Source organism: Ailuropoda melanoleuca, chromosome 13 (genome assembly GCF_002007445.2).
Source record: "Ailuropoda melanoleuca isolate Jingjing chromosome 13, ASM200744v2, whole genome shotgun sequence".
NCBI classification, from domain to species: Eukaryota; Metazoa; Chordata; class Mammalia; order Carnivora; family Ursidae; genus Ailuropoda; species Ailuropoda melanoleuca.
In genome coordinates, this window is record NC_048230.1 from 62,026,751 (window position 1) to 62,051,123 (window position 24,373).

At 46.6% G+C, this 24,373-nt stretch overlaps 1 protein-coding gene across 1 annotated transcript in view; it reads left to right on the top strand.

Annotated features, from left to right (window-relative positions):
- PTPRT (protein tyrosine phosphatase receptor type T) overlaps positions 1 to 24,373 on the top strand; it is an 813,408-nt gene that overhangs the window by 74,876 nt on the left and 714,159 nt on the right. The window contains exons 3-4 of the mRNA XM_034641590.1: positions 6,605 to 6,876; positions 18,872 to 18,953. Coding sequence (XP_034497481.1) covers positions 6,605 to 6,876; positions 18,872 to 18,953 — 354 coding nt within the window. The remainder of the gene's footprint in view (positions 1 to 6,604; positions 6,877 to 18,871; positions 18,954 to 24,373) is intronic.

Consider the following 24,373-nt stretch of genomic DNA (forward strand, 5'->3'; position numbering starts at 1 on the left):
AACCTCAGCATAGAGACACTGGCCAGGACCTGCCAATCCCTGAGAAACCACAGCTAACAGTGAGGGCCATTCAAGAGCTCTGGGCTGGAGGTGCAGTGAGGCCAGGGGTATTGGCATCATTAATTCAGTCGGCAGTGAGCACGTGCCGTGGGGACTTTGAGCGCTGCACGTGGAGGATTGCTAGCAGCTGCAGTTCGTACAGGTGCACGCAGGGTGGAACGCCAGGCAGATCCCACTCTCGGGGTTCATCCTGTGCTCGCTGGCTGGGGACCTTTCACGTCTTCGCATTCCTCACACCCCGGCTCTGTGTAGCCCATGCCTGGAAGACGCCCTGAGCCTCCTGGCTGAGTTCATCACCCCTCTCTGTGTGATGTGATCGTGTCTGTGCTCTACTCCAGAGCTGTCTTTTTGGGTGCATGAGGCTGGATCCTGTTGGGTCCACTGTGGTGTTGCTGCCTCTGCCACTCAGAAGCACCGTCCTCTAGTGCTTCTATGCCCTCTGTACTGGACTCTCTCAGTCTGGGACCCCGAGCCCTGGCTTACTGACTCGCTGGCTTCTGGTTCAGAAATTGGAGTCAGGTGCACCTGCTTGGTGGAACCCAGAATGTGTGCCTGAATCTTAGCTGCAGAGCAGGCTGGGAAAGAGGGCATTGGGCCTTTTCTGTTTCCGTAGGGGAAGGGAGGCTCTGCTTCAAAGTGGGGGAGTTCCCCAAATGCAGGGAGGGAGTTCAGATATGGGGTGACCAAACCACAGGGAGGGTGTCTCCAGGTCGTCAGTCTGATTAATGTGGTGGGGGTAACCATGCGGGGGTGGTGTCTGGGGAGCAGTGTGTGACCATGGTGTTCACACTGGCCAGCAGCCCCGATGAGTTTGCACTGCTGAAGGGTGGACCTCCCCCCCACTTGTAACCCCAAACCTTTTTCATTTTTTGTCCAAACTGAGAGCCAAATGACCCCACCTTTTACTTTGACCTCATGCTCTCCTTCTGAGACTTTGGTGATGAGAGGATCTGATGGTGCAAGGAATCCTCTACACACACATAAGAGAACTTAGATTCCCCCAGGCTACCTGCCCCTTAGAAAGCGTCCACCAGCCGGCTCTGAATGGGCCTGTCATCCTTTTATCTCTGGTCCACTGGCCTGGGAATCCATACATGTTCATGTTAATGTGAATGTCTGATGATAGAATAACGGTTCTCCAAAGATGACCCTGTCCTCGTCCCCAGAACCTCTGCAAGTTACCTTATGTGGCAAAAGGGGTTTGCAGATGTGATTCAGTTAAGGATATTACAATAGGGAGATTATTCTGGATTCACTAGGTTGACCCAGTGTGTAAGAGTCCTTTTAGGAGGGAGGCAGGAGGGTCAAAGTCAGAAACAGGAGAGGCGATGGTGGAGCTTGAGGTCAGAGTGATGTTGTTTGGAGATGGAGGAAGGGGCCAGGAGCCAGGGCATGTAGGCAGCCTCTATAGCTGGACAAGACAAGGAAACCAATTATCTTCTGAAGCCTCTAGAATGAAGGAAGGTCTACCAACATCTTCATTTGAGGCTTCTGATCTCTGGAACCATAAAAGAATAAATTTGTGTTCTAAGCCACTGAGTTTATGGTAATTAGTTACAGGAGGCATAGGTCACTAAACCAAGATCTCAATCTTGTGTCCCCCGAGCCTCTACCTGCTTGACTTGGGCCTCTGTCTGTCCTCAGAAGGCTCTCCCCAGTCATGAGTAATAAGATCACTTGTGCTGGATGTTTCATGTTGGAAAGGAGCCCTTTCTGGACTCGTCAGGGAGGCCCACTCCCACAAGCCCTTGGAGAGCTTCAGCCCACCTGCTGCTGAGTCCTCTCCCCAGTGCTGCAATACCCCTTCCCTCCCGATGGGGGTGCCACCTGCTGGTGCCAACTTTTCACCCTGTCACCTTCTGTCACTTGGACTCCAGAACAGCATTGCTTATTGCTCCAGTTTCACCAAGACCTTCCTGAGCAGGACTCCCTCTTGCTGTACCTTTCTGGCCTGTTCCCTTTCCTCCTTTGCAGGTAGGCTATGCTGGGAGTGGTGGGTTGGGCAAGCATCATTTTTTTGTCCCCCTCCCCTTTTTTTTTTCAATGATCTTGTCTATTTCTCTGAGCTGTGCACCAAAACACATACCTTTCTGTCTGGTCTAAAGGCTGCAGCATGCGTATCAAGTCACCCAGATCGACATGAGCGGCCAGGGTGGTCATGGGGGTGGTGGTATTGTGACCTTGACCCAGCCCAGCTCTGGCCCACTGAACACAGAATATCTTAATGAATATCCAAGATATTTCTTGCTTTTTCAAGAATTCGTGCTCAGAGTGCATGGTTTTCCTTTTCTTCTTTCTTTCTGCTTCTGTTTACACTAGGACACTGCTCTTAGTGATGTCCCTATTTGGCATGTCTTGCAGCTTTGCTTAGGAACTATCGTTTTTCATCTTATCCCCTTAAGTAAAGGGACCAGGAGGAAGTAAGGGCTCTATGAGGGTGCCAAAACAATAATGCTAGCCGCGGAAATAAACTTCACAATTTCAATGGCTTAATAACCCAATAACAGCTTATTCCTTGTTTACTTAAAGCCAAAATGAGTGTTCCTAATGGGTTGGGGGGCCTTTTCTCATGGTCATGGTCATTCAGGGAACCAGTCTCCTTTTATTGTGTTCCATTTCTCTTGGAATCCCCTGCTTTCAGCTGGCTGGTGGATGGGAAAGACAATGGAGCAGTGCTTCTCACACCTTAACGTGCATACAAATCACCTGGCGATCTTGAAAAAAATGCAGATTTGGATTTAGTAGGCCTGGAGTGGGGCCTGAGATGCAGAATTTCTTACCATCTCCCTGGTGATGCTGATGCTGCTGGTTCAAAGACTATCCTTTGAGAGGAGGTGGAGCATTGGGGGTAGGGGTGAGGAAAGGGAAGTAACTTTTATGAACCAAGCCTGGAAGTGGCACACTTTCATACTCAGGTCCCATTGGCTAGAACGCAGTTGGCATAACCCCACCCACCTCTAAAAGGAGGCTAGGGAATGTAATCCAGTGATGTGCCCGGAACAAAGAGGACAGGTCTGTTCATCAACCAGCAGTTTCTCCAAGTGGAGGGTAGATGGAGGGCCAAGCACTTTCACCAGCTCTGTCTTCGGGGAGATGGAGCGTCCTCTATCAGCAGCCACTGGGGTAGCAAGATACAGAGTAGCCCTAAACTTCTGTGAGTGGATATTAGGTTATGTGGCGCTGCCTCACATGAGCTTGCCTCACAACTGGAGCTGGAAAAGCAGTAGGAGCCTGAGCTGGTGGAAGGGAAACCCTCCTGGCTCTGCTGAGGGTTCTGTGCGGCCCGGTGTGGACTGCTGGGAGAACAGGAGCTGGAATGCCCATGGGGGCACCATGGGATTCTGAGTGGAGAGAGCCAGGCGCTGCTTGCTTCTCAGGCTATCCTCTCTACCCATAGCTGTGTCACACCTCTGTAGCAGGGGAAGTCACCCAAGCTTCGTGGGGCTTGTGGGATGTCACTCACCTGTCCCTGGGAAGCCTGTGGAACCCTGTGGAATGTAGACCAACAGATAACAGGCATGGGTGCTAGCTCCGTCTCCTTTCTGTACTCCGTGTCCCCCACAGTGGTTCCTTCCTTGCTGCCTCATGGGGGAGGTTGTGATAATTACAGGTAATACCCCTGACAAGGGCCATCTTTCCACTTACCCTGTGTTACTGCCAGGCCATAAACAAGGAGACTTGACTCTCTTGGAAACATGGAGGAGAGGGGGGAAGCCACTATCCGTGGCTCTTATCCTAGAAGGTGGAGAGTCTTCTGACTGGTGGGATGGCGAAAGTCTGGGAGCCTAGCTTCCTGTTTCTCTTCCTCCCTTTGCTGCTTGTTGGCTTGTTTTGGGGATGGGCCTACCCAGTGGTCCTATGTGGCCATCCCTGGAAGATAGCTCTGGCCCTAGGGATCTGGGCGGAGTCATAAGGAGGGAATCCATGACTATCTAGCTGCTGTGTGTGCTGGTGCAGGGAAGAAAAGGCAGGGATCCTCTAATTTGGCCTCAAGTCCAAGGTACTTTCTCTAATCCAGTTTTGTGAATAATAAAATAGAGGGTTTTGAAATCTCTCTCTCTCTCTCTCTCTCATATGTGTCTATTTTTTTTAAAGATTTTATTTGTTTATTTGGGAGAGATAGAAGGAGAGACAGGGAGAGGGCAGGACTGGGGAAAAGACTCTGAAGCAGATTCCGCACTGAGCACGGAGCCCAAAGCCCGATGCGAGGTTCAGTCCCACAACCGAGAGATCATGACCTGAGCCAAAATCAGGAGCCGGATGCTTAACCAACTGAGCCACCCAGATGGCCCACTCCTGTGTCTGTCTTTAAATTCATTCAGAACCCAGGGAGGATGGGCTATGAATGCCTGGTACCCTTTAGAAATCCAACGAGCAAAGGATTGCCCAGCACTTATTAGCCAGCAGCTTTAGTCTTCTGGGTATTAGGATGAATAAATGAGGCTACTTTCTGAAGTGTCTGATCTCGATTGAGGATAAGCAGTCTTAAGGTTTCATTCTGAATGGAAGATTTTAGTGGTTAAAATAAGATTTCAAAGCAATAGTGTTTTTCTAGGTGGGAATATTCATCCCAGGATCCCCTGAGTTTATCTACTGTGTTTTATGATGCAATTTATTTCCTAGCATCATAGGGCTTTAAGTCACAGAGTTCAGCCCTCATAGTTGACTGTGGAATTGCCTTAGACATCTCTTCCATTGTCCAGGCTCTGTTTAGCCACCGGTAGTGGCAGGGAGCTCACTGTGTCTCTGGGCCATTGTTAGAAGGCCCTTTGAATGGAAATATACCCCCTGTTGTTTCTTGCCTAGGCCTGACTCTCGGGCACCTTTATCAGTTAGCGATTGCCACAGTAATGGTGCCCCAAAATTGGAGAGGGAACTGTGTGGTGAACAGCAGTGAGCATTTATTCTCGTACTCGTGGGTCTGAGCATTGATTGTGGACGGGCAGATCGGAGTTGGGATCGTTGACCCCCGTGGCTGTGCTCCGAGCTGCGCGGTGGGGATGGCTGGGATCTTCAGCATTCGCTGAGCTCCATTCTCCACCACACCTGTCTGTTCTTGATCCTAAGCTGAAAGGGGCAGCAGCTCCCTGGGGCACATTCTCCTCATGAAACGTGGTGGGAGTGCAAAGGGGCAAGCCCAGCTAGGCATGCATGTTTCACGCCTCTGCTCGATTTGTTGTGTTGATGTCCTGTTGACCAAAGCAAGTGCAGCCCAGAGTCAAGGGATGGGAACATGCCCTTTGTCTCTTCTGGGAGGCCCAGGAGACGGATCCAGGGAGGGTTGAAGAACTAGAAACAACCATCGACTCTGCCAAAGCAGCTCCAGAGAGGCTCACTTCCTTTCTGTCGGTAGGCAACCTGCTTACTGCTTGAAAAACAGCAGTCACGTTTGCTATAGAGTAATAGTGTAATGGCTGAGTTGGAGAGAATCTGCGTTTCCTGCATCCCTTCCTGGCTGAGTGGCCCAGGGCAAGTCATTCAGTCTTTAAATAAAATGAAAATCCTCTACCTTCCAGGGTCATTCTGAAGATTAAATTGAATAACACATTAAAAAGACACCTAGCATCACACTGGTATTCCTTAAGTGCTTAGTATTATTTACCCTCCATTCCAGATGGAACATCTTCTAGTTGGTTCTCACATTTCTTCGGAGTCCTCCTTGCTTACTTCAATATATTCTACTTTTTATATGCGCTCCTGTGATACATAGAATTATTCCCTGTGCTGAATGCAACCTTAGCGGACAGTTTGCAATTACTCCTTGGCCAGAATGCAAGGGTCCTTGTGGAATGTGTTGGAACAGCACCTCCTGTATTGGAGAGGTTCCGCTTCCATTGAGACAGCCCGAGCTTGCGTGGCGTTATATGTCCTATTTTACCTTGGAGGTTGCAGTTAACTGTATTCCGGGGGTTTTGTTCCATGTTTCCTTTAGGACCTGCTGCATAAAGTGCTGCTTCTGTAAATGTTTATAGACTTGTCTACTTTGTAGAAATATTAGTACATGTTACCTACCGTCTCTTAATTTTTATTTTTTATTTTGATTTTTTTAAAGATTTTATTTGACAGAAAGAGAGAAAGTGTGAGTGGGGGGAAGGGCAGAGGGGAAGACAGAATCCCAAGCAGACTCCATGCTGAGCATGGAGCTCAATATGGGGCTCGATCCCAGGACCCTGAGATCATGACCTGAGCAGAAATCAAGAGTTGGACACTTAACTGACTGAGCTACCCACGCACCCCATCTCTTCATTTTTAAATCGCCTTGTTACGTAACTAATGAATCATTGAACAGTACATCAAAAACTAGCGATGTGCTATACGGTGGCTAACTGAACATAATAAAAATAAATAAACTCCCTTGTTGAGCAGGTTTTAAAACTCCCAGCTGCAGAAGAAGAGAGAGGGGATGTGGCTTCCTCAGTATCAATCAGGCCCTCCTAGAGTGACTTGATTTCCGGACCCCATGTTGATGGGTATGACTGATTATCAGACGGATTTTCTTTCTCTTTCTTTGTCTCTACTTCCCGTCCCCTTTGTGGGTCTCCAGGATCCTTCATGATGGTGAACAGCTCTGGGAGGGCCTCTGGCCAGAAGGCCCACCTTCTCCTGCCAACCCTGAAGGAGAACGACACCCACTGTATCGATTTCCATTACTACTTCTCCAGCCGCGACAGGTCCAGCCCGGGAGCCTTGAATGTCTATGTGAAGGTGAACGGCGGGCCCCAGGGGAACCCTGTCTGGAACGTGTCTGGGGTCGTCACCGAGGGCTGGGTGAAGGCAGAGCTTGCCATCAGCACCTTCTGGCCACATTTCTACCAGGTATGGTGTTCTATGGTTTGCTTTTTTAAAAAAGTGACCTTGAATCTGTAGACGTCTTGCCCTATCTAGAGTTTGTTGGGTCAAGAAGGGACTTCATTTACTCACTCACTCTGCACCTGGTGTTCACTGAGCCTCTCCTAGCCAGGCCGTGCAGGCACAGGAGGCGGTCCAGCATGGCCCCTGCCTCCCTGGAGATCATGCTCAGAAAGAGGAGATGGTGATAAATAAGCAGTTACTGTGCAGTGGGACACAGCGGGCTCTCCAGGAGGCTGGAGGAACAGAGGCATCGAAACCTTTTATAAAGTAATTGCTTACAACAACCTGATGAAGGATGTACTATCATTATTCCTATTTTATGGATGAAAAATGTGAGGTTCTGACAGCTGGGATAACTAGTCAAAAGATCACTCCCAAGGAAGAGGGTGTTTGGGGGAAAGCAATTAGGAAGGCTTCTAGGCAGAGGTGGCAGCTAAGCTAAGTCTTGAAGGATGAATAAGTAATTACTGAAAAAGGAAGGAAAAGGCATTTGATTTGTCAGGGATGGCGCATGCTGGGGGCTGGAGGAGCAAGTGAGAGAGTTTTGCAAAGTTTGGAAACTCTCACTTGTTTAAGGGTAGGCCACGAAGGAGATAAGCAAGTGGCTAAGCTTGCAGAAGCGAATAGGTCATGGCTGGCTTTGAATGCCAGGCCAAGGAGATGAAGTGTTATCCCTCGTCTAGAGCAGTGCCCCTCAGACTGTTGTGAAAGACCAGTTTTTTCCTTTCAACTCACTGTGGACCAGTACTTTCATGACTGTAGTAAAAATGTCTCAGCAACGCCACATTGTTGCAATAGCTTCTAAACACCTTTCCCACTTGGCCTTCTTCTCTCACTGTGGGCTGAGAGCACACAGGTCACAGGCTGCTGTCAGCCCCCAGAGCACACCTGGACAGGCACAGTTTCAGGCCCACTTGGCCTGGGACTCTTGAAAGCTTTTCTTTTTTTAAAACCACTTTATGAATTTAGGTACATGTCATAGAATTTACCCATTTAAATGTGCAATCCAGTGATTTTTAGTAACTCTACTAAGTTGTGCAATCATCACCATCAGCCAGTTTTAGAACATTTTCATCACCCCAATAAATCCTTTCTGCCTATTTGCAGTTACTGCCATGCCTGCTGTTGAAAGGTTTTATTTATTTTTTATTTATTTATTTATTTTTAAAGATTTTATTGATTTTTTTGATAGAGAGCAGGAAATCACAAGCAGGGGAAGTGGCGGAGGGAGAAGGAGAAGCAGGTTCCCCTCTGAGCAGGGAGCCTGATGCGGGGCTCGATCCCAGGACCCTGGGATCATGATCTGAGCCAAAGGCAGTTGCTTAACCAACTGAGCCACCCAGACGCCCCTGTTGAAAGGTTTTAAGTAAGAAAGTGACATAGTCAGATATGTATTTTACAGACATTTCTCTAGAGTTTGCTCTGAGCTTTGTGGTGACAAAATGGACCTGAGGCTGCCAAGGTTAGTGGCTGGGAACTTCTCAGATATCCTTCAGTTCGACATCTATGGACTGTGTTCAACAGATGGACTGTGTAGGCAGCCATAGGACAATATGTCAATAAGTGGAAGCATGAAGCTGTGTTCCAGTAAAACTTTATGTATAAAAACAAGTGGGGGGCCAGATTTGACCTCCAGGCCATAGTTTGCTGAACCTTGATGTAGGTAGTAAAGCTAAGGTCTAGAGACAGATACTGAAATCCAAGCGCATGCAGCAAATCATCGGAAAAGCTGGGACCGGGACCTGGATGCCTAATCCCAAGACTGCCTCCCTGTATGACTGAGTAGAAAGTGTGTCTGTAAGTCCATGGATACCCCCAGTGAAGCCACAGGGCTCCAATTAGAAAACCCCTATCTAGGGCCTGATGCAAATGGATTATAGGATAGGACCACAAGTGCAAGTGTAATGAGCGGGAAAAGTGATCCAGGAGAGGGATAGTGCCACTGTTGGCCCTGCTCTTTGATGGGCTATGGAGGGGAAAGAGGACATTTCTTGGGCATCTCCTTTGTCCCAGCTCTGTGGTAAGCATATTACCTCTCATTTACCTGTGTAGTAACTCCTTGTGTTGGAGAGCAACATGTCTTGTGTTCTAGAGTAGGCCATATTATTGGTAAACTGAGGTTCCCATAATCCTCCCTAGGTCCCCTGGCACCAAGCTCAGTTTCCTGCTTTTGGGGAAAAAAGCACATTATAAGAATCCTCCACTCACTAGCAGTGTAATGTTGGATGTATCCTGTCATCATTCTGCGTCAGTTCTCTCATTTGTAAAATGGAGAAGGAAATAGGTACAATGAAGGGTTCTTCTGTGGATTGAATGAGATAGCATATATATCAAGCAGTGTGTCAGGCTTGTGGCAGGGCTCAGTGACTGTTGAAGGGGGCGTGGAACAGANACTGTTGAAGGGGGGGTGGAACAGAAGGAGGAACAGGAGAAGAGGAAGGGGGAAGAATGCCTCCTGTGAAGAAATCCCCACCGTGGTTGAGCCGTGCTCTCTAAGTTCTGTGTCATCCCTGTGATGCACAGCCTCACCTGGGAGAATTTTCTGATTTCTCACTTGTTGGCCACTTCTGCAGCATTATGCCATGTTATATCCTCTGCTCTGAGCTTGCTGGTGAGAAAGCCACTCATGTACTGAAGGCAATAGATTAGAGCAGAGACCTCTCTCTCTTTCTCAATCTGCCTCTCTCTCTCTCACACTCACACACACACACACACACAGCCACTAATGCGTAGTCCCGTGGCCATACATGCAGAGGGGCACACATAGGCACACGTGCCTGTTCCCAGAGTCACCACTCACACGTACCTCCAGGGGAGAGAAGAGGGGACTGTCAGGAGCATCAAAGAGCAGAGCGGATTTGAAAATTCATCAGACCCCGAGCTCTGGTCCTGTACGGACGATTCCGTGGGCTAAATACGGTTTCCGTTTTCAGCAGTGCTGGGACTCCAATCCTGATGGCTTATGTATTCATTTATTAAAGTCATATTTCATACTTCCAAAATTGACTTTTAGCTCTGTAATAAACAGGGAAATTTCATCTTTCCTATTAGGGGGCTCTGTGGCGCCAGGGTCTCTGCAGGGCCAGGGATGAACGTCCCCCTGGCCATGTAGCCCCACACCTGGCTCCTCCCGGAAGATCAGGGGCTTATTATAACTGCCTAAGCTGTGCTTTAGATCTAGGCCCCTTTGCAAGTGATATTAACTCTGTTTTATGTTTTCAATGATTCTGAACTGTTCTGTCCCAAGATTTAGGAAAAGAAAAAAAAGATTTTTTACTGGTTTGTAGACACCTGCTTACTCTGTTTCCTGCGCCTGCCTGGGGGAAGTTGCCTTTTACTTAGCTTGTGATTGCTACGTGGACCCGTGAGATCTAGGGCCTGGCCTGCCAGGCTTGGATTCAACTGGACTTGAGGTCCAGTCCCTTTCTCAGGGATCAGGTGCTAGCATCTGGCACTCGGGAGGCTTAGTGGCTTCACATACAATTTAGGGGGGTACATCTCACAGAGGGAGCCGCTCTTCCACCCTTCACATTCTCCCCCATCTCCTCTCTTTCACCTCCCCTCTCTGCTGAGCCACAAACTCTCCTCCTCGTTTTATTCATGCCTCCTGGGGCTGGGGTGGGAGAGAGGCTCTCTTGATTTCACCCCAAGCAATCCCTCTCCGTGAAAATATGTGGTCATCTTCCTAAGAGGGGTGCTGGTGAGCCAACGTTTTTCTCACTTTGGAGAAAATGTGTGCAGCCCCTTAAAACTTCTGCTATAGAGATTCTCTGCTCAAGGACTACAAAAGGTGAGGGTAGAGTGCCAGCTCCCTTAAACCGTGTCCTGACATAGCCATCCCTTCCCCCAACATGCACACAACCTGCTTTTTGGAGAGGTTGAGGGTAATTCATCTCTGAGCCTCTCCTGGGACATTAGTTCCTGGCTTCGTCCAGCAGCTCATGCATGGGGAGAGATTTGTGCTTTTCCATGCAAGCCCTAGGAGATCTCTAAGGTTCTAGGGGCCGGGGCATGTGTTGTTGACCATAGCTCCACGTGGTGGCCTTCGGATTGAAGAATGTCCTGCAGAGCAGGTGGGTTTCCCAGCCTAGGCCTTCTGCCCCATCCCTACCCCCATACACTGACATGGAGTATCCCTGAGTGTTGGCATGGCCTACTTCTCCCCGCCCTCTGCCCTGCCCTCCCTGCCCTCCCTGCCCCCTGTAAACAGCACTAAAGTAGCCCCTACAATTCTTGACCCACCTTAGCGCCAGCCTCATTGAGAGAGTTCAGTGTGGAGGGGACCTGCCTCAGCAGGTGAGTCCAGGGAGGCCTTAGAGGGTCCAACATGGACCTTCTTCCTTTCCTTTCCCTTCTGGCCCCATTTCTGATACATCCGGTCTTGTATCTGTGTTGTTGATTCCTCACTCCCCAGCATTGAGAGGGTCTTATCTCATGGCAGCTTGCATGATTTTTATTAAGAAAAATTATAATTCTGGAGTGGCACCCTGAAGACAGGACCCTCTTGGCTCCTGCACATTTTGTGAGCATTTTGCTCTGAGTGATCTGGCAGTGATGGAGGGGAGGACTTGCCCCACTTCTGTCTTGGGAGGTGCTGCGTTCTCAACTGTATCCCCAGCCTGCCCTGTTGTATAAATGTCCTGTGGACCCTAATTCTAGTTTCGTAGGAGTCTGGAGATTTCATCAAGGATTTAGTGGGCTGCCATGGTCTTTTTCTCTCTGCTTCTGTACTTACTCCCCATCACCTTTCCCAACTCCCGTGGTTCTTGCAAGCACATGTGGCTCTTTATTTCCATGTAGCTCCGTGCAGACCCAAAGCTCAGCCTGTGCCAGTTTCTGACAGTCCGGACTCCTCTCAAAGAGTCTGTTGAGTGTAGAACTTTACTGGAAGCTTGAGGTGGGGACTACAGGGGATAGTTATGTTGGGCGGTCCATTAGCTTCTTCCTCTCCCCAGACCTAGTGCCGTCCCCTGGGGTTTCTCCTCTTACTGCCTATCCCTCTCCCCAGACTAAGAACAGTAATAATAGTAATATTTATCAATATCTTACCATGTATATTGCAAACCCTTTACAGTTATTAACTCATTTAATGGAAAACCAGAGTATTCTTTCCCTTGTTTCTTATGGAATATTTTTCTCCCATATTTGAGAAACCCAAGTCTCACCTAGCCTGATGCTTTACAAAAAAAAAAAAAAATCTTGAGAAGGAATTCTGATAAGTGAAACATTCTCTATCTCATTCTAGAATTGTTATTTCTGCAGAGGAAGGCACAGAGAACAGTGAACAAATGTGTGTTTTCCTATCGCCCATTCTCCCATGACCAGCCTTGCATTCATTAATGGAACACTTGTTAATAATTATCATGTGGGTTAGACACTGGGTCATGATGCAAGAAACAGTCCAAGTGTTAGAAGAGTTTAAGTTGTACTTTGATTAACTGGAAAAAAAAAATTCGGGATTCTGCTTAACCAGGTATTTTGGTTAAATGAGAGTTGGACTGCTTTCCACTGAAGCCCAGTAATGGGTGTGGCTGTGCACTGTGAGCCAGGAGCCCAGGGCCTCAGTTCTCAGTCTACCTCTGGCTCCCCTTCTCAGCTTTGGTAATACAGCTGGCCCCACCTTTTAGGGCTTTTCAGAGACTGGATCAAGACTATGTAATAAGTGGTCAACATTGCCAGCCTTTATTATTGTGGTTATATTTCTGTTTTTATTATTTTTATTATTATTCAGTCTCAGTTGATGAGGTGTCCTTTCTGGTCAATACCAGTCCCTCACTAGAGTCCTGACCCCAGTTGACTCCCCTTCTAGAAGCTTGTTTCATTGATTCCCTCACCCCCCCTTGTGTGTTATCCTATTTCCTTGATTCATTTCTCTCTCCCTAAAATCATGCTTCAATCTCTACTGTCCCCCCTGAAAATCCTCTATTGTGCTTTTAGCACTTGGGCCCTACTTCTCTTCTCTGAACTACCTACTCTGCCTTCCATGGTGACCTCATCTAGTTCTTTAGCTTTAAATGACATTTGTAATTCTGGTCGTAAATCACCCATGAGCTCCAGAAACAGAATGCCAGGGTCCCACTCAACATATCTGTTAGGATGTTTACTTGGCATCTCAAGTGTAGCGTGGCCAAAACGAAATCCTGATGTCACCCTGCCTGTGTGCCCATCACACACGTTCATCATGTCATCCTCTGTATTTCAGTAAATGACACCAGAATCAACCTACAAGGTCAAGCCCCAAGTTGAAGCGTCCTCACTGAGTCTTCCCTTTCCTTCACTTTTCCTCTCTTGCTCCAACAGCAATTATTTCATCTCTACCTTCAAAATACCTCTCCAGCCATCAATGTCTTTGTTTTCCACCACCATCATTAGAGCCATCGTTATCTTTTGATTGGATGACTACACTTCTCCCACAGCACAGCCAGGAGGATCTTTGTAGAATGTAGATTAGATAATGTTGTGTCCTGGCTTCAGAACTTTCGGTGACTTAGAGGAAAATTCAGGCTCCCTGCTATGTCTTGTAAGACTCCACGTTGTCTGACCCCCCAGCTAATGCTCCAGCCTTGCCTTGTGCCTCTCTAGCTTACTCATTGTATCCCAGCCCCATCAGTCTCATTCCTGTGTTCCCAGATCATCCCCAACTCTTTCCTGCCTCATGGCCTTTGCCCTTGCCCCCACATTTTTCTTGAAAGGCCACTTTGATCCTTCTGATGTCATCTTAAGTACCTCCATAGGGTTCTCTCCTGACCACTTTAAGTAAAGTAGACCCTCCTCCCCTTAGTTAATCACAATATTCTATTTATTTCCTTTATAATACCAATCACAAAATGAGTTTAATTTTCTATATTTATTTAATTTCCATTTCCATTTGCTAGAATGTGAAGTTCATCAGAGTTAGGACCTTAATCATCTCATTCACTTTGATAGCCCTAGCATATGTCCCAGTGTTTGGTACAGAGGAGGGTCTCACTGAATGCTGAATGAAGGAAGGAAGGAATGAATGAATGAATGAATGAATGAATGAATGAATGAAGACTCTGTTCCTGTTCCCAGTGGGTTTAGAGTTTAGGGAATGAAATGATTTGGGAACAAGCAGTTAAATTATGGTGTGATAGGCTGATAGGGGCTATAGTGGAATTAATTGTGCTGTGGTACATGACATAGTGATAATACAGCATGAAGAGAGATACAAAAATGTAATGCACCTTAAAGCATTTAATTTTTTTGTAAATATAAAATAGCTCATTCTTTTGCAGAAAATTTGGAAGATCTAGGAAAGTACAAAGAAAATATTCATCTGCCATAATCTTCCTGGTATCATTTAAAAGATGCATTCATAGATTATTACCACTCCTACTTTATCTTTTGTGAATTATCTGTTGAAGTCACTTGCCAGCTTTTCTTTTGGAGAATTTATTTTGTTGATTCTTCAGAATTCTTGACACAAAACAGGTTATTTATCTTTTAGCTGATCTAGATGTTACAGATACTGTTCTCAACTTGCCTTTTGGCTTTTAATTTTCAGACTTCTGTTAACATACAAAACATACTTTGAAATCATAGTTATTATGGAAGGTATGACATATTTAAGGAATATATAATATTTCAATTTTAAGAAATTGATTTTTAAACTTTTTAAAAATTTATTCAGTTTTTTATTTTTAAAATTTTTTATTTTTATGTTTTATTTTTTGATGTAAAGTTCGATGATTTATTAATTGCATATAACACCCAGTGCACCATGCAATACGTGCCCTCCCCACTACCCATCACCAGTCTATCCCATTCCCCCACCCCCCTCCCCTGAAGCCCTCAGTTTGTTTCTCATAGTCCATAGTCTCTCATGCTTCATTCCCCCTTCTGATTACCCCTCTTTCTTTATCCTTTTCTTCTCCTACCGATCTTCCTAGTTCTTATGTTCCATAGATGAGAGAAACCATATGATAATTGTCTTTCTCTGCTTGACTTATTTCATTAGCATTATCTGAAGGAGGTAATGATTTTTAAACTTTTGTCATTAATTTCTAGCCTTAGAAAACTTAGAAAATACATATGCCCAGACCTACACAGTTTGTACTTTGAGAGATTTATTGAAGTTAGTCTTTAGTGTGTAATCTGATCTTTGGGTTACATAATCTATGTTTAGTAAATGCATTATTGTTCATATTCACTAGTATTCATATTACTCAATTATTCATAAGATACAAGCACATTCTTATATCTTTAATTTTTTGTTTGGCCAGAGTCTAAGACATGAGTTAAAGTTTTCAAATTTTGTTTTTAGTCCTCATCATTTTCTCTTTTTTAGTGTATTAGCTCATACATTTAGAAAATGACATTTTAATTCACTTAATGGTTTTTATTTTTTTCCAGTTTAAATTATACTTTGACACTTTTACATTTTTACAACAACTGTTTTCTAATTTATTTGCATTTTCCCATTATGCCTTTGTTCAACTTGTTGTTTTTACGTTAACTGGGTCATTTTGTGTTAGGTGTTTATCTTCTACTGTACAATTAGATTTTGTTTAGACAGTCTGAGACCTTTTCTCTATTTTAACCCACTTATATTTATTGTCACAACAGAAATATTTTTCCTTTTGTCATTTTTATTACACAGTTTGAATGCTTTCATGTTTTTAAATGTATTTTCTATTTTATTTCCCCCCCTATGGCCTTTGCTTTTGTTTTCCTTTCAGTTATTGAAAATATAATTAGATACTTAATTATTTAAGTAACTAAGGTCTTCTTTTCACTTTCTTCTCTGCAGGCTGTGGCATTTATCTTTTATTAGCCCTTTATTTCTGCAGATTTCCCCCCACACCCTATACATTTTTGTTTCTGTGTCTCTGAAGGACCCTGTTACCTTAGTAAACTCCTCTTCCAGAGTAGTTGTCATGCTAACATCAGCTGCTGTATGTTTGATGTGACTGTCATCCCCAAGTCATTTTACATAATTCCCAGGCAGCCACATGTGGTCTTAATGATCGATCTTACCACCCAAGGAAGCTGCCTCTTGGCAACCATCACCACCCTCTCACCAGTTTCCTGCTCTCTCATTATAGCTGTTAGAGCACTCAGCCCCACTGAGACCACTGGCCTCTGAATCCAATAACCTGGAGTGACCACATGGGCCACAAAAAGTTTCCACGTGAAGGTTTTCCTGTTGGTCTTATCACCCATCTTACATTCTGTCCACAGGCTTGAAGTGAGGAGTGAAAGACAGGAGGGAGAAGGGTCTATTGTATAGGCTGTTGAGGTGGTAGAGATGAAGAGCAATGAAAATTTGAACCAGAGCCATTGGACTGGAATCAAACTGGCTTTGACCTATAAAATGGTTGCTTCATGTGGTTCAACTTAATAGCAGAGATGGAAAGGCATGGCCAAATTTAGATATACTAAGTCAGAATCAAAAAGAAAATGAGAAGCAAGGCAGAAGGAGAAGCCCCAGCAGATGCCCAAATCCCAATCTTCAGTGACTGGGTGGGTTGTAGGGCAACCCACTGAGGTCCATATTTCAGGAAGGATAGTGGGGATATTGGGGGAGACAATTTGATAGGGAAGCTGTTGAGATCTGTTGCATACAAATTGTGTTGGAGATATCTGTGTATAATATCTGCATGAAAATGCAGATCTCTTAGTTGGGTGAGACTGCTGTTCACTGAAATGTATCGAGTGGGGCTGGATTGTCAGTGAATTGGCAGCCATTAGAGGAAAGTGTGCTCAGTAAAACCAGTAGTAGTAGGGATGTAGGAGGAGAAGTGCTTACAAAGAAACCTATGGAAGTATAGTCCCAGGTCTGTGAGAAAAAGCATGAGTGTGAAGTGTCACTTGAGCCCAAACAAGAGAGATCCAGAAAGGGAGAAGCTAGGAACATTGATAATCATAGAAAAATGGTCAAGTATTCATAATTATTAGCAAGCATTGAGTATCTACCATGTGCCATATGTTGTTCTAAATAGTGTATTAACTCCTTTAATCTGAAAAATTACCCAATAAAGTGGCACTGTAATTACAGAAGAGGAAGCTGAGACACAGAGCAGTAAGATGATTTGCCCAAAGTCCCATGCTAGTGAGTGGTGTAGCCAAGACTGGAACCCAGGCATTCTGGTCCAGCGCCCAAGCACTACACTGTCTTCCTCCTTAAGATAAGGGTTGGAAACACTCCATTGGATTTAGCAACTATGAAGTTATTGGTATTGGCCATGAGAGCAGTTCTGGGGGAAGTGTTGGGAACAAAGTCCAGATGATAGTTGAGGGGAAGTTTTGCAGTGGGAAGTAAGGGGGTGATGAGAGCGAGTGTAGATAAAACTATTGAGAATCCCACATGTGGTTGAAACACAGCTAGACCACGCTGGAGAAGAACCTGCTATCCAAGCGTGGCTTTTAAAGAATAAGAGAAATCCCAGCATTTCGTGTGCCAAAATCAGTGATGAAAGAGAGAGTTCAGAGACACGGGATAAAGAGAGAGAACCGAGAGAAGGACCTAGAAGCTGGAACACGCAGTGGAGATGGGGAAGGGTCAAGAGCACCAGCGTGCCATGAGGAGAGGAGGCAGTGGTTAGTGTGTGGTAATCGGAGGTGTCATCTACCTCCGATCGATGGGCAAGAAGTTAGAAGTCAGCCCCTCTCCTGTCCTCTTGCCTCTTGAAGATGTGCCGTGGGTATCTGCTGGGATTGGGAGGGTGATGTTGAAGGGGGACATTTGTGTGGGGCACGGAAGTGGAGAAGGCAGATTTGCAGTAGGCTTGTCAAAGTTGGAATGAGGGTGTGAAAGAATTGGGACTTTGGGTGAGAATGATGTGGGTGGTTAGCCAGCGTGGTGGGGCGACCCTGGACTTGCTGAGAATACAGGAGGTCCAGGCCATCATCTAGACTCTAGGAAGGGTGAGGTCCAGGGTACCACATGAGCCACAGGAGCAGGAGGCTGGGTCAGAACACCAGTGGATGGAACTTGCGGTTTCTGGAGTGGGCAAGGACGTGGATGTGGCTGATGAAGCTGGTGGGGAGATAAAGATCACTGGAATTAGGGAGGTCAGGGGCATAGGTCATGGTGTCCACATAAGTAGTCACATCTCCTAGTTGAAGTTAGACAATGGGTGTCAAGGAAAGGGGTTAACTCAGTTATAAAATTTCTACTGAAATACACTGTTTGGGTGAGAGTCAGAATGGAGAATTCAAAGAACTCGTTGCCTTTGGATTCCTGGATAACAACATTAGTGCATGGGGCTGATCTTCAAGAGGTGTTATTAAATTCAGATGGAGAGAGAGACAAACCAAGAAACAGACTCTTAACTACAGAGAACAAACTGATGGGGGTGGGTGGGGATGGGACCAGAGGGCAGGGGTCAGGGGGTTGGGGACCAAGGAGCGCACTTGTTGTATGAGCACTGGGTGTGGTATGGGAGTGTTGAATCGCTATGTTGTATGCCTGAAACTAATATAACATGAATGTTAGCTGTATCAGAATTAAAATTAAAAAGAAATCCAGATGGAATATATTCCTGGGGGATGTAGAATCAAATCAGGGTGAACCCTCCTTGGCTTATGGTGGCTTCCAAGGTAAGCTCCTCTGTCACACTTCAGAAGAAAGTTGTGGTATTAGAGGTAATTCTCCTCTGTGCTTCACTTGAAACAACAATGAAAAAGGTGCAGATTGGGGTTTCAGGCCATGTTTGGGTTGTTTTCCTGCATTCAAGCGTTATTTCTGAAATCCATTAAAAATGTTCCATGTGGCTGACTCCTCTTTTGCTGGTCATTAAAATGTGGCCTTTTTTTTTTTTTTAACCTTGTTTTGAAAAATCTGAGTCCATTGCCAGGGTAGCATATAAGGCTAATATAAGGCCTCTTTGGGAGGTTCTGGCGGGAAGCTGAAACACAGAGGGTTTGGGGGCTGGGCAGCTTCCTGTGATGCCTACAACCACTTCTGCGAAATTGACTCCCACCCTGTGTGTTGCAGGTGATATTTGAATCCGTCTCTTTGAAGGGTCATCCTGGCTACATCGCTGTGGACGAGGTCCGGGTCCTTGCTCATCCATGCAGTAAGTCTCTTCCCTCCTCCTCACGCAGCCTAGCTCCATGCCAGACTGGGGAGCTTGGAGCCTGCAGTCCCCCCTACGCATTCAGCTCACAACCATCTCTGGCTCTCTCTCTCTCTTTTTTAATCCTTCAGAAATGCTTACAGACTCAATGCAATCAGTCCTGAATAAATTCGTAATTTCGCTGGCCTGTTCAACAGGCAGCACCTACAGGAATTTGCAGAGAGTGGCAAAACATCTTCGTTTGAATCTCTCTCCGTCATTAAGGGAGTCTAAAGTCCTGATTGTTTATTAGTGGGATTCAGACCACTGAAGTGGAAGAATTAGAAGGCTTTGGATAGAATCTTGTGCAATTGTCTTAAAAAAAGAACAACAACAAAACACTGAGCAAATTAGTACACTGTTCACTCACAGGGAAAAGTACCCCAGAGCTATTAATTCTTTAAAAGTAATTTTAAATACACTCGTCAGCTCTGTGTAGGCATCGGGAGAGATTTCTCACAGCGGTTAGTACTTATGGTCCAGCATCAAGAGTCCTCGAAGGCATACCGCTCCTTCCGTGCCCATCCAGTCTCCCCCTCGAATTTCCCTCACTTTGCTGTGTTTAGTCTCAGAAATCTCAACGTGTTTGTGGAAGGACCTGTGGTTCCCAGTTTCACGAAATCCCAGAGGGGAGTTGGATGGCATCTTATCTAGTGACGTTTGGTTGGGGGTCTGTAGTCAAAGGGATATGCATGGTGATGATGGTCCCTGGGAGGGCCAGCTGGGATGCCAGCCCCATTAGTTTGTTAGCCTTCTGCATATTGGAGATTCCCATTAATTTCTTGGCATTAATTCCCATTAATTTCTTGGTTCCAGGTAACTCCTGGAGGGCTCGCTCTACTCCCTCCTTGTAGCCCTGAGTCATGCTGTTGGTGGTGGTGCAGTCTGCTATTTCCTCAAGAAGTGTCATGCCCTTTGTTGTTAGAGGGTTTTCAGTCTTTCCATTTCGGGGCTTTTCTCATGTCAGCCCCATCCATGTTGCTTTAATTGAAATGACACTTTCGACTCCTGCTGCAGTGAATTTGTTAGAACCTTAAACATCTCTTCCTTCCCTGGTGCTAGAATGCCTTTGTTTGACTCATTGCTTAGAGCACCTCTCTGGAGGAATTTGGGACAAGTTCCAAGGGGTTTTGGCAAGGCAGTGTTTGGGATCGTTGTGTTTTGTGTCTGTGCAAGGGAACCCTTCTTCCCAAAAAACCAGCCAGCTTCTCAGGAAGGCTGAGATCCTACCAGCTTCTTCATTACTCTGGCCTAAGTTTCCTGCCCTCTGGATTACTTGCTGAATCTTTGGGATTTCCTTAGGTGGGTCTGTCCATGCAGTCATGCCTGCTGAACCAGACCTCATGGGAAGAGGGTCCCAGTAATCCCCCTGGCCATGCAGTGGGAATTTTCATCTCTGTTGTGAGGCCCAACCTGATCCCTGTCCCTTGTCCCAACCTCAACTCCACCTTAACTCCAAGCACTAGTTTGCCTTTAAAGCCGAATGCTTCCTTCTCTCTGGGAAGTCCGTATGGGAAACAGTTCTCTGGAGGGTGTTTGGATTCCCTTCCACCCTAAAGCCTCATGGCCCCCCACCTTGGAGTCTGCCCCCCTCACTGGGGCTGCTCTGAATTTAGGGTTCTCCTGATGACCTTGTATTCCACCTGAGGAATGTGGTTTGCATGGTTATGGAATTGCTGAGATCCAGTTAGCCAGCAAATGGACCATAGGCTACACCTCAGAAGGACGTGACTCTGGCTGTGTTCCTGGGTAATGGGAGCACAATGCATAGTTTAGTCTCGATGCTTCAGCAGCTTGGGTTTGAACTTCCCAGAAATCAAAATGTGAGGACCCTGTGATAGCAGCTGGAATTGGAAAAATTCCACCGAACAGTATGTACAGATCCTGGTGGTGCGTAGAGTCCTCGGGGGTCTACGCCTGCAGCTCCTGAGTCCTATGGAGTTGAGCGGTGCCTCGCCAAGGCCCCTTCTCCAGTTCACATCCACTCCGACTCTTCACCCCTACTTTCTCTCATCAGGTAAATTACTGCGCATTAGCTATGTGCCAGGAACTCGCACTGGACACGGGGGATGCTTCAGTGATCAAGTTGGTTGTATCCTTGTCTCCATGGTGTTAACTTAGCTGAGCAGCAGAGGGAAGAAAGCCATTTAATAAGTAATATTAAGTAGTAACAAATATAATTTCAGATAGTGATAGCACGGTGAAGAGAATAAATGTGAGTGGCTGGGTTTGGGGAGGGCTCCTTAGGTAGAGAGGGCAGGGGACAAGTCTGGGCACATGTGGTCTGAGCTGACACCTGAGTCCCTTGTGTGGTGATCTAGGGAGGGGGGCAGGCCAGGCAGAGGCAACAGCAGGTGCAGAGGCCCTGCAGTGGGAATTCATAAGTGTTGCCAGAGTAGCCAGAGTATAGGGAGCACAGGGGAAAAGGGTCTGAGCCAAAGTTAGGGAGGGGTGCTGAGGCCAGGCCACGAAGGGGCTGAGCGTTTAGAGTTTGGGCTTTAATCGAAGCACAAGGAGGCACCCCTGGAGAGATTTGTCCTGGGGATTGATTTGATCTCATTTAAGTATTTAGAAGATCACTTTGGCTGGTCTGCACAGAATGAGTTGAAGGGAGGGAATAGAGGAGCCAGAGACTGATCAGGAAGAAAGTTCTGGAGTTATGGAAGAGGTAGCTGGTGGTGGCCTGGCCCAGGCTGGTCGAGAGACATCATTCATCATTCAGCATGTGTTTACTTTCGAGCGTGTACTCCAGGACAGGCACTATTCTGGGTTTATGGGAGTAAGACACATTCATTCTCTACCCTCGTGGGCTTCCGTTGAGATGGAAGACACTGGAAATGAAACAGGTAATTATATGATCTATAACAGAGGGTAAATTAGTTGCTAAGGCTGCCATACAAAATGCTACAGGCTGGACGGGCTCAAACGGCAGAAATTTATTTGCCCACAGTTCTGTAGGTGGGAGTCCAGGATGATGAGGGCAGGGTTGGTGTTTCCCTAGGCCTCTGTCCTTTGCTTGCAGGTGGTCCTCACACTGGCTTTTCTCTGTGTACACGTGCTCCTGATGGTCTTGGTGTGTCCAAACCTTCTCTCCTTCCCAGGGCACCAGACAGATTGGATTAAGGTCCACCCTAAAAGCCCTATCTCCAAATACAGTCACACTCTGAGGTGTTGAGCAGTAGGGCTTCAATATATGAATTTTGGGGGGGGGCACAGTTTAGTCTGTAACAGCTGGTGAGCAGTGCCATGAGGAAGCGAAGCACAGAGCAGGAGAGAGGTGGGCAGGTGAGAGATACATTTAGGAGGTAGACTCAGCTGATCCTATTTGATGGGTTAGTTTGGGAGCCAGAGGCATCAAAATGACGCTCTCCTGGATTCGTGGCTAAAGCCCCTGGCTGGTGCAGGCTGGGTGCTGTAAGTCTGTGGAGGCCTGAGTGATGCCTTCCAGCGTGCCGACCACGCGTGCGTCCTGCAGGGGCTGGGGGATCGCGAGTCCTGTGTACGGCTAGTGGCTTCTGAACTGTCCTTTGCACCGACCGTGCCTTTTGCCCTCCAAAGCCTTCATGTGAATGCATTTATGACTTCACTCGTGGGTGTTAAAAATTTAAGTATATTGAGAAACAACACATTCTCCTGAGGCTTTGTAATTCTCCACTTCCATCCTCCAAAACATTTTTTTCTATTAACATCAGGTTAGCACTTATCAATAAGCGATTCTGCTAAATATTCCAAAAGTTCCAGGGCCGGTGGCGGGGGGTGCGGGGGCGGCGGTGAGTGCCTGATTTGCAATTGTATTCTCGATAGATTTGAGCTGAAGTTATGACTTCACGTGGTTGCCTTGCAGCTTCCAAAACGCCGACCGACAGACAGGCATAATACTCAAAGGAAATTATTTTCGCTTACAAACTGAAGCCTCTCATCTATATTTTATAGCCCATTTAACATTTTTTTGTGGGATTCTGAAAGTATTTTGGTCATAGTCACCCCTCTGCTGTCATTCACCGTGTCAGCCGCGAGCAGGGACACCGCAGCTACAACCACACATGAGAAACGTCAGCCAAATTTTCTACCTGGTCTCCAAGTTTCTCGCTCCCAAGTTGACTTTTAGAATTTTTTAAACTTTTTTTCCCCCCCATCACAACCTTGCAGGGCCATGTCACCGAGCCCACGGAGTGTCTGCAACACGTTTCTAATGTATGTGCTGTGCTTTCTCCTCACTTGCGTGGCTTCCTACTGAGCACTGTCAGGTTTAAAGAGCGAGATAAAGGGCACAATACTGTGTCTTCAGATGCTGCACTGACATCGGCATGAGTTTAAATGTCACCAACATCAAGGCATTTTGCCCCAAATGCACAGCCAGTTTGCTGTTAACCCCATTCAGCGGGATCCCACTTTGGGGGTACTGGGTCTCGGTGGGGAGTGAGGGTGGAATGTTTAAAACCACAAGCTGGAGGCCGGGCTGGGCCCCAAGGTCAACCGTGTTTGGCCCCCGGTTGGCAAGCGGGAGCTGGAAGGATAAATTCTTTCCCCGAGCTGTGGATGCTGGAGGAAAATCACAGTTGAGAGAGCACAGGGCTCAGAAGTGGACCAGACTCTGTGTGTGTGTGTGTGTGTGTGTGTGTGTGTGTGTGTGTGTGTGTGTTGGGGGGGGCAGAGAGGGAGAGAGGGAAGGTCAGAAAGGCCAGGAGCTCAGAGAAGTGGCCTGAACAGGTCACCAACACAAGAAGGCTCCCCAGAGAGAGACTTGTGTCCTGAGATGGGAATGAGACCAGGGCTCTAAGAGCAGACACAAGAGTAAGGGCATATAGACAGAGGGCTAAGCAGGAGGTGGGTGTTCTAGGTAAGTTCTTGTGTCAGGAACCTTGATCTGGGGCTAGTAGTCATGTGATCCACAGCCTGCTGACTGGAGGGGTGGGGGCATCCTGGATTTATGGAGCCAGACAAGGCAGGACCGGCCAGTGGGAATTGTTCTGGGTGTCTTACATAGGAGCTGTCTAACAGAGACTGCACGTGAGAAGAGCTTGCCTGCAGATGTGTTTTGTTAACTCTGCATGGTGTTTTAATGGAATTTAGTTAAGATTTTGCAATGAGAGATTTCAAATAAAATCGGATTGCTTACTTGGGTTGGAAAATTGGACGACTGGCTGCCCTGAGCAAAGTATTCTGGAGTGGCCTTCTCTGCTGGATTTGAGTAACAGCTGCCCCCTTTCAAGGGGTCATGGGGTCTTTATCCATTTCTTCTCAGGCCCTACCACTCCTTAGCTTCTCCTCAGTGCTGAGGCTGATGTCAGATACCAATTGTCACTGTGCGTGCAATGTTGCTGTTCTTATAGAAAGAGACATCTTTATTTTATTTTATTATTTTTTTAAGATTTTATTTG